This window comes from Littorina saxatilis, linkage group LG10 (genome assembly GCF_037325665.1).
Source record: "Littorina saxatilis isolate snail1 linkage group LG10, US_GU_Lsax_2.0, whole genome shotgun sequence".
Lineage (NCBI taxonomy): Eukaryota > Metazoa > Mollusca > Gastropoda > Littorinimorpha > Littorinidae > Littorina > Littorina saxatilis.
The window spans coordinates 21,819,513-21,837,258 of NC_090254.1; the positions used below are offsets into that span (position 1 = coordinate 21,819,513).

General features: G+C 42.3%; 1 protein-coding gene across 1 annotated transcript; it reads right to left on the reverse strand.

Moving 5' to 3' along the window:
• Positions 1-9,620: 9,620 nt before the first annotated feature.
• On the reverse strand, positions 9,621-14,278 carry LOC138979056 (G-protein coupled receptor GRL101-like). Its single transcript, XM_070351867.1, has 4 exons — positions 14,113-14,278; positions 13,535-13,812; positions 11,215-11,962; positions 9,621-11,010 (listed from the first exon to the last, which is right to left on the reverse strand). Exons 1-4 carry the CDS (start codon positions 14,276-14,278, stop codon positions 9,776-9,778), a joined length of 2,427 nt encoding a protein of 808 aa, XP_070207968.1. The 3' UTR covers positions 9,621-9,775.
• Between the last annotated feature and the right edge of the window lie 3,468 nt (positions 14,279-17,746).

The window sequence follows — 17,746 nt, forward strand, 5'->3', positions numbered from 1 at the left end:
TACCGGGGGTGTAATAAAAGGCATGTATTACTTTGTGGAATGCGTTTTTGTTACGTTTTTACAAATCGCGGTTTCGATGTAATTTGCAAAATGTGTTTACATTTCTACAAATCACGGGTTAACAGGGTGCTATTCGGAGGTCATGCAGTTACAGCGTTAGAGGCATCCGTGCCTAGAAAATCGGTCGGAAACGGGGGGGGGGGGGGGGGGGGGGGTCGTTCTTGGGAAGGTCGTTATGGGAGGTTTTATTGTATCATTCAAACGTCAGTCAGATATGTTTTCGAATTATTTTTCTCAGATGAAAGTTCTGATTGCTGGAACGAGAAGGACGATATCTTGAAAAGGGCCGACTGATGAAAGAGAAACAGATCAGAAGTAAGGCATTCCAAGCAGAGTTCTTTCGTACCCAGAATCTTCGATGCAGTTACTCCACGAAGATTTAAAGGGTTCGAAAAAGTCTGCCGGTGCTTTCACGTAACGCATCTACTACTTTTCCGGGCGCGACTTTGCCGGAAAGTACTTCCAAAGTACATGTATAGTATATATCGTAGAGTCTTCAATCTATGACCTGAAATGTGCAAAAAACTAAAGACAAGACAGGAAATCAAATCGTCTTTAAAGTTCCTACTTCCCACACATAGCAACCAGGCTCTTGGTTTTTGGAAAGCTAACCTTTTCTCAGATCAGCCTTTGGGTTTTTTCATCTGGGGACTGCAAATAGGATACACCGAATTGAATAAAGATACAAGGAAAAGGATACCTCGCATTTTACTCCAAATAAGAGACGACATTCTCTTTATTTCAGCAAGCCGGACAACTGGACACAGAATAATAAGTGTGTGTGTGTGTGTGTGTATGTGTGTTTGTGTGTAATATAATATAATATATGCATGCACACACACACGCAAACACAAACACACACAACCACACACACACACACATTCACACACACACACACACACACACACACACACACACACACACACACACACACACACACACAGTTATTTGTCTGTGTCCAGTTGTCAAGCTTGCTGAAATAATTATGTGTCCGTGTTTTACATGTACGGAAAATGATTTCATCTTGCAAGCGGCTTTTGATCAACAGTTTTACAATACGACACTGCACTGACGCTTTAACTTTACGGTCGATTATTGTTAAACAATTGTGATTCTCAGAAAAATGCAGGTTGTGCACAAAAAACTTGTTTCATTGTCTAAGCAGACATGCATTTCCTCAAGCAAAAATAGTTTCACATCGAAATTGAATGGGAAACAGAACCTCAAATGCAGTACGTGCGTATGAATTATGAAAGGTCTTCAGAGTTCTTGTAAAAGATCTAGATCTCTCACCGACTTTTTGATCGTTCTTTTTTTCGCCATCATGGAGTTCAACTAGTTCTGTCATAGGTGGACACTGTTCATATCGTCCTCGGCCTTGTCTAAAAGAGCTCAATTATTTCTATTCAGCCTCCTACGATATTGGTCGTTAAACTCATGAACACTAACACCCAGCTTTCTGACCAATTCAGCTGGACAAAACATATGCGAACACACGTGGAAAACGACAGTGTATTTGATTTGTACGGCGTCCCAACAGGTTATTTTCAAGTGCACCTCTTTTGTACCAATGACAATAATCAGGGTATTATTTAGAAACCCCTTTTATACCATTGACAATAAGAAACACACATACACACACACATAAACACACACACACACACACATACACACACTCTTTCTCTGTTACACACACATACACACACAGTCTCTGTTACACACACACACACACACACACAAACACACACACACATAAACAAACAAACACGTACACACACACACACACAAACGCGCGCACACACACACACGCACACACACATAAACAAACAAACACGAGCACACACACACACACACACACACACACACGCACACATACACACACACACACAAAATGACTTGCATCGAAGCTCCACTAGCACTTGTTTATAAATATACATACAGTCCATCTTACCATCCAGCAATATTTAAACCACAAGTGTACACAAGTGTACACTCAACTTGAACATATATATTCCAAAGCAAAGATCACCTTGAATTTAAAGGCACACACAGTTTCACGTAAACCATCAGTTTCTGTTCAAAGACACTGTCAGGCTTTTACACACAGTACAAATATCCTTTTGTTTAAACACTCACCGCTTGAGAACATCCTAGGTGCACTCCATAAAGAGCGAGCATTTTTCAAAGAATGTATTTTTGCGTGGCCAGCCGGATTTACAATGAGACAAATCGGACGCCTCGTTTTGTCGCTAGACCTAACTTTAAAAATCTAAATAATAAATTGACAGCTTGTTACACAAACATTCTTAAATCATAAAAGAATTCTTTTGAGACAAGATCAGTACAATTCGAAGTTTTGAAAGTTTGAAAAAAGGGAGCCCGGAAGCACATCACGCAAGGTCATGTTAGCCCAAGCAGACGAATTTTCTGCATAGCGCTAGCTTGCTTATTTGAAGCCAACCGCCGCCGATAAGTATCCTTAGCGGATTATGACTTTATTCAGTTATTCTGCAGAAAAGACAAATGCTGGAGAAAAACCGTTCTTTTCTGCAGCATTTCTGCATAATGTCATCTTTCGCCGAAGCAGCGTTTTTTTCTGCAGCAAAACATTTTACTGCAGTAAAATTGAAATCAAGAATGCTGCAGTAAAACGGTGCTGTTGTTTTACTGCAGAAAACCTGTTTACATTTTTTCTGCAGCATTTTGTACTGGTTCTTGGCGGATTATGACATTATTCAGTTATCCTGGAGAAAAACCGAAATGCTGGAGAAAAACTGTCTTTTCTGCAGCATTTCTGCATAATGTCATCTTTCGCCGAAGCAACGTTTTTACATTTAGTCAAGTTTTGACTAAATGTTTTAACATAGAGGGGGGAATCGAGACGAGGGTCGTGGTGTATGTGTGTGTGTATGTATGTGTGTCTGTCTGTGTGTGTGTGTGTGTGTAGAGCGATTCAGACTAAACTACTGGGCCGATCTTTATGAAATTTGACATGAGAGTTCCTGGGTATGATATCCCCGGATGTTTTTTTCTTTTTTTCGATAAATACCTTTGATGACGTCATATCCAGCTTTTTGTAAAAGTTGAGGCGGCACTGTCACACCCTCATTTTTCAATTAAATTGATTGAAATTTTGGCAAAGCAATCTTCGACGAAGGCCGGGGTTTGGTATTGCATTTCAGCTTGGTGGCTTAAAAACTAATGAGTGAGTTTGGTCATTAAAAATCGGAAACTTGTAATTAAAATTATTTTTTTATTAAACGATCCAAAAACAATTTTATCTTATTCTGCGTCATTTTCTGATTCCAAAAACATATACATATGTTATATTTGGATTAAAAACAAGCTCTGAAAATTAAAAATATAAAAATTATGATCAAAATTAAATTTCCGAAATCGTTTTAAAAACTATTTCATCTTATTTCTTGTCGGTTCCTGATTCCAAAAACATATAGATATGATATGTTTGGATTAAAAACACGCTCAGAAAGTTAAAACGAAGAGAGGTACAGTAAAGCGTGCTATGAAGCACAGCGCAATCGCTACCGCGCCAAACAGGCGGGTCACTTTCACTGCCTTTTGCACAAGCGGCGGACTACGTTCAGTTTCATTCTGTGAGTTCCACAGCTTGACTAAAATGTAGTAATTTCGCCTTACGCGACTTGTTTTTACTGCATAATGTTTACTTGGTTTTCTGCAGCATTATTGCGATTAACTTTTTCTTCAGAATAGTCTGTGACAGTTTTTCTGGAGAAAAACGAACAGCCTTGTAAAGTAGCGTTTGTATTTGTCGCCCCCTGGGATAGTATAATAGTTTGTTCCGAGCTCGCGTAAGAAGATTACGTCACGGTCGAAAGTCTTTGACGTCAATTAATGCATCATGACGTCATGCCTCCCTGTAGTCTTTCTCTCTCGCGCGGTGACGGTGTGTGTGTGTGTGTTCATTTTGTGCACATGTGTTAGTGTTATATATTGTGTGTGTGTGTGTGTGTGTGTTTGTGTGTGTGTGTGCGCGCGTGCATGAGTCTGTACTCGTGTGTGTGTGTGTGTCGTGTGTGCGTGCGTGCGTGTGGGTGTGTGTGTGTGTAAGAAAGAGAGAGAGAGAGAGATAGAGGGGGAGAGATAGAGTGTGTGTGTTTGTGTGTGTGCATGCGTTTGTGTGTATGTTTGTGTGTGTATGAGTGTGTATACATGTGTGTTTGTTTTTAAAGGTGTGTGTGTCCGTTATGTCTGTCTATGTGCGTATGAGTGTGTGTTTTGTATGTATGAGATCTGTGTGAGTCACTGTGGGTGTGTGTGTGTGTGTGTGTGTGTGTGTGTGTGTGTGTGTGTGTGTGTGAGCCTGTGTATGTGTGCGTGCGTGCATGCGTGTGTGGGTGTGTGTATGTGTGTGTGTGTCTGTTTGTAAGAAAGAGAGAGAGAGAAGGAGAGTGGCGGAAAGGAAGTCAGACAGACCACGGACCTCTATGCACTGGAGAGGTCCGTGGACAGACAAAATACATTCGTGTCACGCACAACTATTGGTAATTCTGGATGAGTTCATCTCTCGACAGAGGGGGGCTCGCGTGCTCCAACATTATAATGAGCCAGTACAATATGCTGCAAAAAAAGTGTGAACAGGTTTTCTGCAGTAAAACAACAGCACCCTTTTACTGCAGCATTCTTGATTTCAATTTTACTGCGGTAAAATGTTTTGCTCCAGAAAAACCCGTTGCTTCGGCGAAAGATGACATTATGCAGAAATGCTGCAGAAAAGACAGTTTTTCTCCAACATTTCTGTTTTTCTGTAGAATAATTGAATAATGCCAAAATGCTGAAGAAAAAGTGTAAACAGTTTGTCTCCATTAAAACAACATCACCGTTTTACTGCAGCATTCTTGATTTCAATTTTACTGCAGTAAAACTGTTTTACTGCAGAAAAAAACGTTGCTCTCGCGAAAGATGACATTATGCAGAAATGCTGCAAAAAAGACAGTTTTTCTCCAACATTTCTGTTTTTCTGTAGAATAATTGAATAATGCCAAAATGCTGAAGAAAAAGTGTAAACAGTTTGTCTCCATTAAAACAACATCACCGTTTTACTGCAGCATTCTTGATTTCAATTTTACTGCAGTAAAACTGTTTTACTGCAGAAAAAAACGTTGCTCTCGCGAAAGATGACATTATGCAGAAATGCTGCAGAAACAAACAGTTTTTCTCCAGCATTTCTGTTTTTCTGCAGAATAACTGAATACAGTCATAATCCGCTAAGGATAGATAAGTTCGTGTGACTCGCAGCCGTTTGTTGCATGTTCGATTCAGAGGCACACAATAACGTGCTACTGCAGATATAGCGAGTCGCATTGAAATCACAAACTGACGGCTAAATTATGGAAAAAAAGAAAGTGGATCACACGGGTACACGATGGCTCAGGGGATAGATAAACCACGAAAACTGGCGTGTGGTTTACGCGATCTAAAGAGCCATTCAAATGAACTGTGTCATTGAATGCTATTTACACATTAACATGCTTCCATTTGAAACTTCGAGGTCTTCATCGGGGATTGACCCCCGACCAAAGGTAATTCCGTCGGGCTTCAATTAGACTTTGGGAGGGCGTCAATCCACGATGAAGACCGAGAAGTTTCAAATGGAAGCGTGTTAATGTTATTGTAATTCAATCTGACGACGATCTCTTTTCTGCTTTCATGCGATGGTAAACAGACAGAATTGGTTCTGTTCTGTTCACACACAACTTTCAGTCCACCTACCTGCAAGGGTCAAGTCCCAAGAAATATGTCTCTGTATTCCTATCGTATCACTCTCCTCCTGTTTTGTTTTCTTTCACATACATTTCCCCATCTTTTTTGACGGGTTTCTGGACAGCAAACTCAAAACAAAGTCTTTTCATCACAAAAGCGATCTTTGGAATTGACTGACGTAGTCCGAAATAATTCATGCATCAACTTACGTCACGTATTCGACGTCATCACTTCGCATACCTTATGGTCTCGGTATTTCGTTGGTACTTCATATTTCCTACTTGTAAAATGACCCTCAAAGCTAACCGAGACTAGTTGAGGTTGTATCAATGCGCCTCGCCAGCAGGTTGTTAATGGAGTTTTTAGCGAGTGGCTATCGACAATTAGTCACCTGTAATTTTTAATGTGTTGGGGCATTCTGACCAATCACAGGATCTGTTTCATTAAAACGCAAACTTGATTGAATTACAATAAATGTTATTGCAAGTGTGTTGCATAAGGTTAGAACAGCATTTTTCATGAGAAGATTTACATCGATCTGTAAAACATTTGAGACAGACTGGGGCTTTAAGTAAAACTGAATGCATATTCAAGTATGGGACCAGGTAACCAGAAAGGCACCAGTTTGCAAATGGTTCCATTGGCTCCAAGTTATCTAGGTGTTAGAGATGCCTTCCTCCCCGTATAAACCTTCTTGTGTATCACCATATGATAAATCCGCCCAGGCATTGAATTTCGATAATAACTTTATATTTACTAAATGACGTACATATACCATATGTAGTGTTTTTCTGTCAAAATATTGTAAATGTCAAAGCATTAATATAACTATTCGAAGAGCAATTGCAGATCAGAAATATCTATTTTTGATCAAAAAGTGTGGGTTTTTTTTCTTTTTTTTTTTTCTTTTCAGTTTTAGATACGGAACCAAAGATACACTAAGATGTATAACGTGAATGTCATATTGTGTTGTTTCTCGGTGTTTATAATGATATGCATCCAAAATACATATTTCAACAGCAAAAAAAAAAAAAAAACGAAAAAAAAAAAACCGAAACGCCCCACAGTGATGTGCTATTTAAACAAAAACTAAAATCAAACATCATTCCGCTTCGACTCGCTCCCAAACTTATAGCCTGACAATTTTGTGCGGAGAGCAGGAAGTTTTGGCTGAATTCATAAGGTTAGAATTGCTTATTTTGTGAAAGATTCTATCGTTCTGTAAACCTCATGTGAGGCGCAGTGCATCCTGAACTCAGGTCAAAATGAGTTCGGCTCATTCTCTCCCTGACAGGATGCCTTGAGTTTCCTTGTCTGGCAAGGAAACCGTTTTTTTTTCTTTACATATTTAGAGCTTTTTGTAATGTATTATTGATATAAGCAGATTCGCGATCGTCGATAATGATTTTTCATGGTGTTTTGTAATTTTTAAATTACAAAGGAATTGATATGTAAGACAGTTTCAAGCGAGCTATTTTTCGCGGCTGTATTTACTGTGCAAACAACTCTAAATATGGCAAAAGTGTCACGTGATAATCAACCGTTTGGTTTTGGCGCTCACTGGAGCAGACGATTTTTTCTGTAACCAGTTGACAGTGATGAAACCATATATTACGGTCTCCTTCCGGCAGCAGTCCCAAAATTTCGACTTGTTTTGACCTTAGAACGATGTCTTTATCATAACTGTGAAGAACAGAACGGAGATCACTGTCGAAGTCGAACAATCTGCAATCATTTTCGTCTCGCGAACACTGATCTCAAATTTAGATCAGTGCTCATGAAAAAAATATGGGAGATAACTCTTTATTCTTTTTATTGATAGATTCGCGTAGGACTCTAGCGTCCGGTCAGAGAGACAACTGGCAAAAGCCGTGGAGCGATGCTTATCAGAATGGGCGGAGTGGGGCTTAACTTGTAGTTTGCGTCGTTTTGCGGCTGGCAGTGATTTTGAAGTTGGTGACCATGTCTCGAAGTACTTGGTTCTCTCTCATACAGCTTCCCGGGATATGGACACCAACTCCGAAACACTCACGTTCCATGCTTCAGCTAAACGGTTCAGAAAAATATAAGCAAACAGGGAAATAGAAAAAAATATATAGCGAGATACATACATACAATGAATACATAAGTAAATAAATGAATAAATACATTATAAAGGAATACATTTAAAACAATATCAATCATTGAACAAATGAATTGACAGACAATTTGAGAATGATATTTGTGTGCACAGTAATCCGTGTACAAAATGTCCTTCATAAGAAGCTAGCGATGAATGGTTTGAGTCCATTTAACCATCGCCCGTCCGGGTTATCGACTACACACGAAAGTCATCGTGGGGCCGTGCGGACCCATGCTTCTCATTTCCTTCTTTGAGAAACATGGGTCCGCACGGCCCCACGATGTTTGTAGTCTAAATATGACCTTTTTTTTTAATTACTTCTCGCTGAAATCTTAGGACATAAGAGGTTTTTAGGTGCCTGAGGCATTCTTCAAAGCTCATCAAAAAATTCCAACTAGTTTAAGAGATATTTGCAATTAAACACCCTTCTGGGTCCACACGGACCCACGACCACCGGCGAAGGTTAAAGCACCAGAAGACTCCAAAAACGTGTACATGTATTAGAAACGTAAGCTGCTGACAAATTGTGATAGTTTCATTTATAGTTTTAGAAATAACGACAAGTAACTTTTTGCGGTAACAGAAAAATTAAGCTGCCAAAAAGTAATGGCAGTTTCAATTTATATCAGAATCTTAATTAAAAGAGGCAGAGCGCTATTTTTAAATCTGAGAAACAAAGGGACGTAAAAATAGGTGTGGTTACGGTAACCCGACCTACTCTATTTTTAGGGGGCGACCCTATAACTTTTTATTACATTTGTCAACAAACAAACAAAAACCCAAAAAACGAGTGCAGAAAACGCAATGAAAGCAAAATCGCCCGAGTCGCACACTTATTTCCCTGTCAAGTAGGTTTAATTTGTACACATTAGAAAACAAAGTTAAAAAAAAAAGTGATTGCCTACCTTCCTACCCCATTTGTTTTGGCTATGTTACCGTAACCACACCTATTTTTTTTTGTTTTGCCTTACCATATATATCTCCGCATAACTCTCACTTAATCTTGTTGCACATGTAGTGGCCCTAAGAGCGCTTACGTAGGTACCCTTGTTTTTCATCTCTTTCAGCTTATATGCTACTGTTGTGACGAATTTAACATTAACCGCCTTTAGAAAGGGGGCTCCTTTATCACAATTCTCAAAGGCAATAAAATGTCATAAAATATAGTTGAACAAAGAAAATTGAAAATAATGAATTTAAAAAATCTAAGGATAAGCTGAATAGAAAAAAATGAAATGAAATAGAATAAAGTCTAAAAAATGCTAAAATGTGAAAATAAAGTGCAGAAAGGGTAAAGAGACTCGTATCAAATCCTTCAATTTTCAGTTCGAAGCGTTGGTTGAAACAACCCTTTAATTCAATATCGTTACATATTTACACATGTGAAAATAAAATGCGTTCTTAAGCCTATTTAAAACGGAACCGAAATGTACATTTCCAAAGCGGGTTCACATTTGAGGTGTACGATGCCCGTGTGTTTTTTCTCAAAGTCTCTTTTCCAAAGACAATTCGTCCCACTTCTTAGTTTCTAGTTCCGTTTCAAACTGCGTATTCTACATGTCTCGGTAGAACAAGTGTTCACATCTTTTATTGATCGTTCTTGTTTTACAAGTAACACTCCTTTGTTCGTGTCTAATAACAACAAAAGTAGGGACTGTTACTATGCTTCACCCACAATCAAAAAACAAGAAAGGTAGGTTGTTGGAACGTTTGTTATTGACAAAACAATACATTCACAGATATTTCGACCCAACGGTCTTTTAAGTGAACAGACAAACAAATATTCACACAAAACTTATCTTGATAGTTCTATCAGTTTACGTCCACTCGTCAGGAAGCCGAGCGAATGAATCACCCATTTCTCTGTTCGTCTGCAGCGCTGCTCGTAATTTGGAGAACGTCTTCGTGTGTCAAGACACCCGAAATCATAATTTTCCGTAAGAATCTCTTGCCTTCCTCCTTGCTATACATTCCTTCCAAGACTTTGGATCCTTTCAGTCGAGCCAGGAGAATCTTCTGCAATCGTAGTTCACGTGCTTTCTGACTTCGCTCCATGATGACGTTGACAGTGTAGAGAAAGGGGTTGAGCGCCGAGTTGAGCGGCAGCACGAAGATGGCTATAGCCACGTTAGCCTCGCCAGGGATGGGATGACCTGCAGAGGCCAACAGACCCAGTAAGCCAACGGGGAACCAGCAGAGAAAGTCGGATACGGCGACTGTAATCAGTCTGCGGCCGATGACCAGGTCTCTGGACTTCTGAGTGGTGTCTGAGGCGGCCATGCTGTTACCTCTCACTGACCAGTAGATGGACATCTGGCCAACAGCGATCAGCACAAAGAGCACCAAGTTGAGGATGATCAAAATACCGTAGGAGTAACTGTGGCCGTCAAACCTCTTCCTCGTGATGGGCAGCGGAATGCAGATACCCGTCTGGCTGTAGAACTCCCAGTGTGACGTCACAGGCAGTAAGGGGACTGAAGCCAGAAGAACGCCTGCTGTCCACACTACAGCACAAGCAGTCCGTGCAGAACGCAGAGAAAAATGCAGGTGATGACTCAACGGAAAGCGTGTCACCAGGAACCGGTCCACCGTGACCAGACAGATGATAAAAGCTGACACCTCATTGGACAAGAGCGACAGGAAGCCGGCCATTTTGCAAAACGTGCTGTTTCTCCAGGTGACGTCACTCCACAAGTAGTCTTCCAAATACACGCGATCTGCCACACCGATGATTGCTGAATACACGCCCATCAGAAAGTCAGAGACACACAGATTCGTAACGAACAGACCGAAGCTGGTACGATTTTTGTCTCTGCTGATAACGACACGGTACACGAAGCTACTGAGGTTTCCCAAGACTATCAACAAAGTCAGGACTGCCAGAGCCACGCGATAAAGACCAGACTTCAACAGGCCTTGGCACGAAGACACCTCGTCAACAGGAGCGTGGCAGTCCAGCACGTTAAACCCGGTAGGTAATATGGCGGGACAGCACAGCTTGTAGTTGTCAGCATACACTTTGCTTAGATCTGAAAGATACGTGAAGATGTTCTGTGCGAAAAAAGTCATCGGACAGCCACTGAGGTCTAACTCACGCATACGTTTGAAGGCACTAAACCCTGATTCCCTTGTTACAGTATCCAATCCTGTATTTGAAATATTGAGTTTTAGCACGTTCGGAAAAATATTCAAGTTGGACAGATTGATAGCTTTAAAAGAAACAAATGAAAGGTCTAAGGTATTCAACTGTGGAAATGATACATTTCCTGTCAAAAGATTGTTGAATATACTGAGCAATGGATTGCCAGCTACATTGAGGGTTTGCAGGTTCTTGCAAGCCAGGATGTGCAGTAAGGAAATTCTCGTGATCAAATTGTAACTGAGATCAAGATGGTACATGTTGACAAAACGCATTGTATCCAGTCTTGTGATGTTGGAACGAGCAAGATTCAAGTGGAGCAGCATAGTGTTGGTCGCTAGTGCTTTCAGGGTCATCCCGGATCCACCGGCATCAAGAAAGCGGAGGTCTGGATGGCTGGCGGCGAGGAAGAGCCCGGTGCAGTGGAAAGCCAGGCCATAGCACGTGCAACCTAGAGGACACTCAAAGCCACACAACAGCTCGTCGTCCCTCTCCGGGCACTGGTACACACCGTCACACACATGATTGTCATGGAGACACAGCTTGGAACCACGGCAACGGTAGAAACCCGGGCACGTGACACTGTGGCAAGACGCCTCATCCTCGTGGCCTGGGCAGTCGTAGACACCATTGCATCTGACGTAGACAGGCAGACAATAGTAGCGCACTCCGGGGCAAGGGAAATGGGTCTCAGGGCACAGCAAATCAATGGAATGGGCGAGTCCAGCGTCAACTTCGAATAGATTGTAGTGACCTTTCCCGTCCAGTAGGGCAATGGCTGGGAGTGGCGTTGTCATGCTGATCAACGTGAAATTCACGAAGGTGTGGGAGCAGGTCATCTCGTCCGAGTTGTCCACGCAGTTTTCTACCGCGTCGCAACGTTTGCTGTGGGGTATGCACTGAATGACATAAAACACACCAGTCAGGGCCCGTATGCATGAACTGGAAGTCAGAAACACTGGAAGTAGAGGCCTCTTTTGAAAGTGGGAACTCCCGAAGTTAACTTTCTAACTGTTCCCTATGCATGAACGCCGTAGTGCTGACTTCGAGAATATTCGGTCAAGGTCGCGAAAATTGGGGGAATCCCAACTAGTACATGCGTTTGTTAACGGTAAGCTTGGCGACCAGAAGAAACAAGTCTCATCGCGAGTTCAAAAGGGCGAACGTTGAGCGCGCAGTAGTACTAACAGCGTTATTGCTGTTGTTTTTTGAATGGTTAAACGAAAGGGTCGGTTCAAACCTTTGATGATTGTCTTTGAATCGAATGACTGCCTAGCTATGACAATGACTTTGTTGACATGAGAGTTCCTGGGTATGATATCCCCAGACGTTTTTTTTCATTTTTTCGATAAATGTCTTATGACGTCATAACCGGCTTTTTTTTCAGAGCTTGTTTTTAATCCAAATATAACATATTTATATGTTTTTGGAATAGCAGAAACTTACACTTCAACACTCGAACACACACACACACACACACACACACACACACACACACACACACACACACACACACACACACACACACACACACACACACAAAGCAATGACAAAAACAACAGCAGAAACTTACACTCAAACCGACACACACACACACACACACACACACACGCACACACACACACACACACACACACACACACACACACACACACACAAACACACACTCACACATGCACACAACGAGCCCATTTTTCATAGAAACACAGTAACCCCCTCGTTTAAGCGGGAATGAAAGAGCGGTGGCCAATGACCCAGACTAAACAAAAGTCAAAGCTGGCAACTCAGGTTTGTATTCAGGGAAATTTGCACGAAATGCATGCACAAGATACGACTTTTCCTTCTATTTTCTCTCTTTGGGACTTTCATTTGCGTCAGCTCGGTTTGATATGAAAAACTGAAGAAAAGCCCTGCCATTTTGCACTGAGAAACTGTGGAAGTAGCGTGTTTACTACTGGGTATGGCTGAAGTACATTTACCCTCATTTACTTCCTCGTTAACTTCCAAAGTAAACTCTTTTTTCGTCCCATGCATGCGAAAGTGAGAATGTACTTCCGATGTCGCTCAAAACATTAGAAGTAGTCGCAAACTACTACCCTGAGTTACTTCCTCGCTTTGCTTCGAAGTAAACCCTTTTTCTGGCCCATGCATACGAAAGTGAGGCAAGTACTTCCGATGTCACTCAAAACTTCGGGAGTTGTCGCGAACTTCCCCTATAAGCATACGGGCCCAGGTGGGTTTGTTTTTAGTGAGTTAACACAGCTCACTCATATTGCTTTGTTCATTTGTCATGCTTGTTTCTGGAAATTGTGCACAAAAAAGCACACACATCTGATATCTGACGTAAACCTTTTTTTTGTACAACCAAATCCCGGAGAACATACATAGTTTGTTAAAATCTTGTATGAATGCAAAGCAACATTTTCCCTGCAAGATACACCAAGTTGCGGGCATTACAAAGTGTGGTTTACCTGTTTGTTATCACACGTGAACTCTGGACAGGCCGGAAAGACACAGAAGTTCTCATCACTTCCATCACGGCAGTCTTCTCGATGATCGCACACCAACGGGAAGGGCAGCCACTCTGCAACACTCTTACACCGGAATGAGCGATACATCGACATGGCCTCTGAACAAGTCTCGTGATCGCTGTCCCAGCAATCACTGCGATAGTCACATGACAGGAAGTCGTGAGTCACATGACCCCTTTGACAGTCCACGTAGCCCTTTCGAGTGGACGCCATTTTCTCTGTGATGATATGAAAGTAGTAGTAGTAGTAGTAGTAGAAACAATAACAACAACAACAACAAGAACAACAACAACAACAACAACAACAACAACAGTAACAATGGAAGTACTTCAATGTAAATACTGATGTTGTTGTTGGTGTTGATGATTTGGTTTATTGTTGCTTTGATGTTGTTGCTGTTGTTGTTGTAGGTGTTGTTGTTGTTGTTACTACTACTACTATTACTGCTTCTACTATTTATAATGTCAAGACGAAACACGTGTTTACACAAATCCTATTTTTACTCAAAATTTGAATACCTGGAGTGGAAATCTCAACACGCAGGTCGCTGCTAGACCGCACCTCACACAGAACATCACCAATGACCTTTTCCTGGCAACTGTCCATGTAGAGAATGCCCGGCCGGCGTTCCACACGAAGAATCGCGCAGTTAGGCTTGCCTGGCAGAACGAAGTCAGCCTGCATGTAGTAGGCCACACTGTAGTCCTCCCAAACAGAAAATAAGCGGTAACTGGGGAACAGAATGTTGCGTTTTGTATCATAGTATGACGGGCGCAGTGGCGTGGTGGTAAGACGTCGGCCTCCTAATCGGGAGGTCGTGAGTTCGAATCCCGGTCGCTGCCGCCTGGTGGGTTAAGAGTGGAGATTTTTCCGATCTCCCAGGTCAACTTAAGTGCAGACCTGCTAGTGACTTATCCCCCTTCGTGTGTACACGCAAGCACAAGACCAGGTGCGCACGGAAAAGATCCTGTAATCCATGTCAGAGTTCGGTGGGTTAAAGAAACACAAAAATACCCAGCATGCCTCCCCCAAAATCGGCGTATGCTGCCCGAATGGCGGGGTAAAAACAGTCATACACGTAAAAATCCACTAGTGCTAAAATATGAGTGAACGTGGGAGTCTAAGCCCATGAACGAAGAAGAAGAAGAAGAAGAAGATCATAGTGTATGCGATCTGACGACAAAGGGATATGGATCTAGGCACTTTAACTAAAAGACAACAGTAAGTAAGAACTATGCAAAACACACTGAGAACAAAACAGCGGCAACTGAGAAACAAGAACGTGGCTATAATAGTAGGCCTAATATGGGGGTGTTGAAATCGAACTCCAAGACAAACGCAAGCAACGCAAGTAAAGGCCGTAGAAAACTAATCTCCTTGTAAAAATCCTAAAATAAATAGACTGTCAACATTCCAAACTAATTATCTCGCTTGTGTCTTCCGAGCGAGCTTCTGGACAATTTGTCAGATAAGTTAATTTTCTGTATTATAAATGTTTGTCTCTCTGTCCGCTTCATAGACCGCTGGGTTGAAGTTCAGTGAACTTAACGTACGTTTTGTCTTGTATAAATATAATGTTCCAATAACACACATTTATTTTTTCTTTGATTGTAATCTCCTGGTAACTCAGACATCTTGAATGAAAATCGCTTGTTCAATCACTTCTTCAAAGACTGTTGATGGTTCATAAAAGGACAGAGGTAGTACGAAATTTAAAGGTTTTTTTGCAAGGCTTTTCAATTGGTGAATCAAGATCTGTGGTAAAAACAAAAAGAGCCAAGAAAAGTTGTTTTTGTTACAAAAGAAGTGTAATTTGTTGGTCAGAGTCGACCTTTTTTCTCTCGACTTTTTGGGTTAAAACCTTCATTCTTTAAGAAACATTCATCTTCCAGAAAACCCCCTCTAAAGACAGAGTTTCAAAATATGTTTTACTTCAGTATAAACAGATGCAATCACATGATGAAGGAAGGAAAATGTAAGTTTTACGCCCTCACGGCAAAGCCAAATCTGTTACTATGATACATGAAAATATATATTTGTCATCATTTTCACGAGTTTTCATTCACAAACACCTGGGAAATAAATCTCATGTTCCCCATGCAATAAATCGAGGTGGTGAATGGGTTTGAGCTTTCAGGTGAAACGTGGATTGTCAAAGTAAAAGCCAATCAGGCGGATTGTTTGATGTGTGGAACCATCGCGGCTTTGGATTTGTGTTTCCGAGGACAACCGAACGATTGTATTACATTCACTCTCAAAGACCCAATCAATGTTGATAATTACCGCGGCGACTCATGGTCAATTTGCAACTTATCTCTGTAATCGCAAAATCCACAACGAAAAGTCATAAACACTTAAATAGAAAAGAAATATGCTCAACACTTACTGAACTCACACGTATGATCGCAGCTCTGTACATTTTCAGACTGGAAGAAAAGCGTCAACAAGCTACGTTTGACGTCACATACAAGGTTGACGTGTTATCTTGAGCTACTGTGACGATGCTTTGTGGCCCGGAGTTGGATTCTAAAAATTCGTCTCCCTGTGGGTTATTGTGCATTTTGTTGCACAATCAAAATGATGACAAAAACGATGTTTGGTGGCTTGTCGTCAGACCAGCATTTTGTTGTTGGTCCTCGGGGAGCATATCGCCTTTTGTCTCATATTTATCAACCGCGGCCTTCGGCCTTGGTCGATAAAGATGAAACAAAAGACGATATGGTCCCCTTGGACCAACAAAAAGCTGGTCTGTCAACAAGCCAACAAACATCTTATAATATCACCCTGTGTCTCATGTGTCTGAAAACACCTCCGCGCGGAGGGGTTTTGCAGCAAGCACAGTGAAGATAAAGAGGGAACATTTTCTGGGCTGTGCGACAAAAGGTCGAGGATTACAATGTCGAGGCACAAAAGGTCGAGGACATTTGGTCAAGAGTCAAAAGGTCGAGTGCGACAAAAGGTCGAGGATTAAAATGTCGAGGTACAAAAGGTCGAGGACATTTGGTCAAGAGTCAAAAGGTCGAGTGCGACAAAAGGTCGAGGATTACAATGTCGAGGCACAAAAAGCTCTGCTATATTTTCGTCTGTTTTCTTGCTTCTTGTGGCGTTTGTGACCCTATTTGACTGTCACGTTGTGTATGAAGTGTTTGTCAACATGTTCAGTCTACCTATCCAAGTGACTTTCCACCTCAAGGTACTGTTTCTCATTTTCTTCTGGTCACGGCTGCAATGGCTCAGCAATTTTGGTCAGCCGCCATGTCAACAAGCCTCGTCGGGCCCATGCACCGCACGTGCCGCCGCCGCCGCGCTCCCCGCCAATGCTCGGTGCATTTACACCCGTGTTGAGTTGCTTCGCCTGGGTTCACCGGTGCGTGCGGACTTGGAGCTTTCGGCGATCTCTCGCTTGAAACAACTGAGCATTGGTCGTAGTCTGCCACGTCGCCGCTCGTGCCGTGGTGGTGCCAGAAGGCGTATCAAGGTCATTGCCTCCAGTCCACTGCCATTGTCTGCCGTCGACTCTGTTCCACCCTTCTGCGACTTTGCTATCTCACCCCCATCACCACCCTCCGGCGTTAACACTGGCAATCTCATCCACGTCACCACCACGCATAACAGAGACAATCTTCGCTCCCCCCACCTCTCGCTCGCTGTCTTCAACGCTCAAGCTCTTGGTACCAGGAGTGATAAGCGCTCGGCCATCAACTTTTTCATCGATGACCACCACGTTGACGTCTTTGCCGTGTGTGAGACCTGGTTTCAGCCCGTCGGCGACGAAGCTAAGTGCCGGGACGTGGCTCCCCCCGGTTACCGCACCCTCTCCTTCCCCCGCTCAACACGTGGGGGTGGGCTCGCCTTTATCGTGTCAGAGCACCTCATGCAGTTTGCCACCACCAGGACTGACTTCCCCTTTCAGCATCAGTCCTTCGAACTTGCTCAACTCACACTCACCCTCCCCCATCACACCTTCCACCTCCTGTGTCTGTACCGCCCACCTCCCAGCCCTAAGAATCGCCTCAAAGACTCTATGTTCTTCGACGAATTTGGTGAACTTGCATCCTACTGTAACAATCTCAATGGCGTCTACGTCATCACCGGCGACTACAACTTTTACTACGACCAACCCACTCATCCTTCTACTGCCAAGATCGTCGG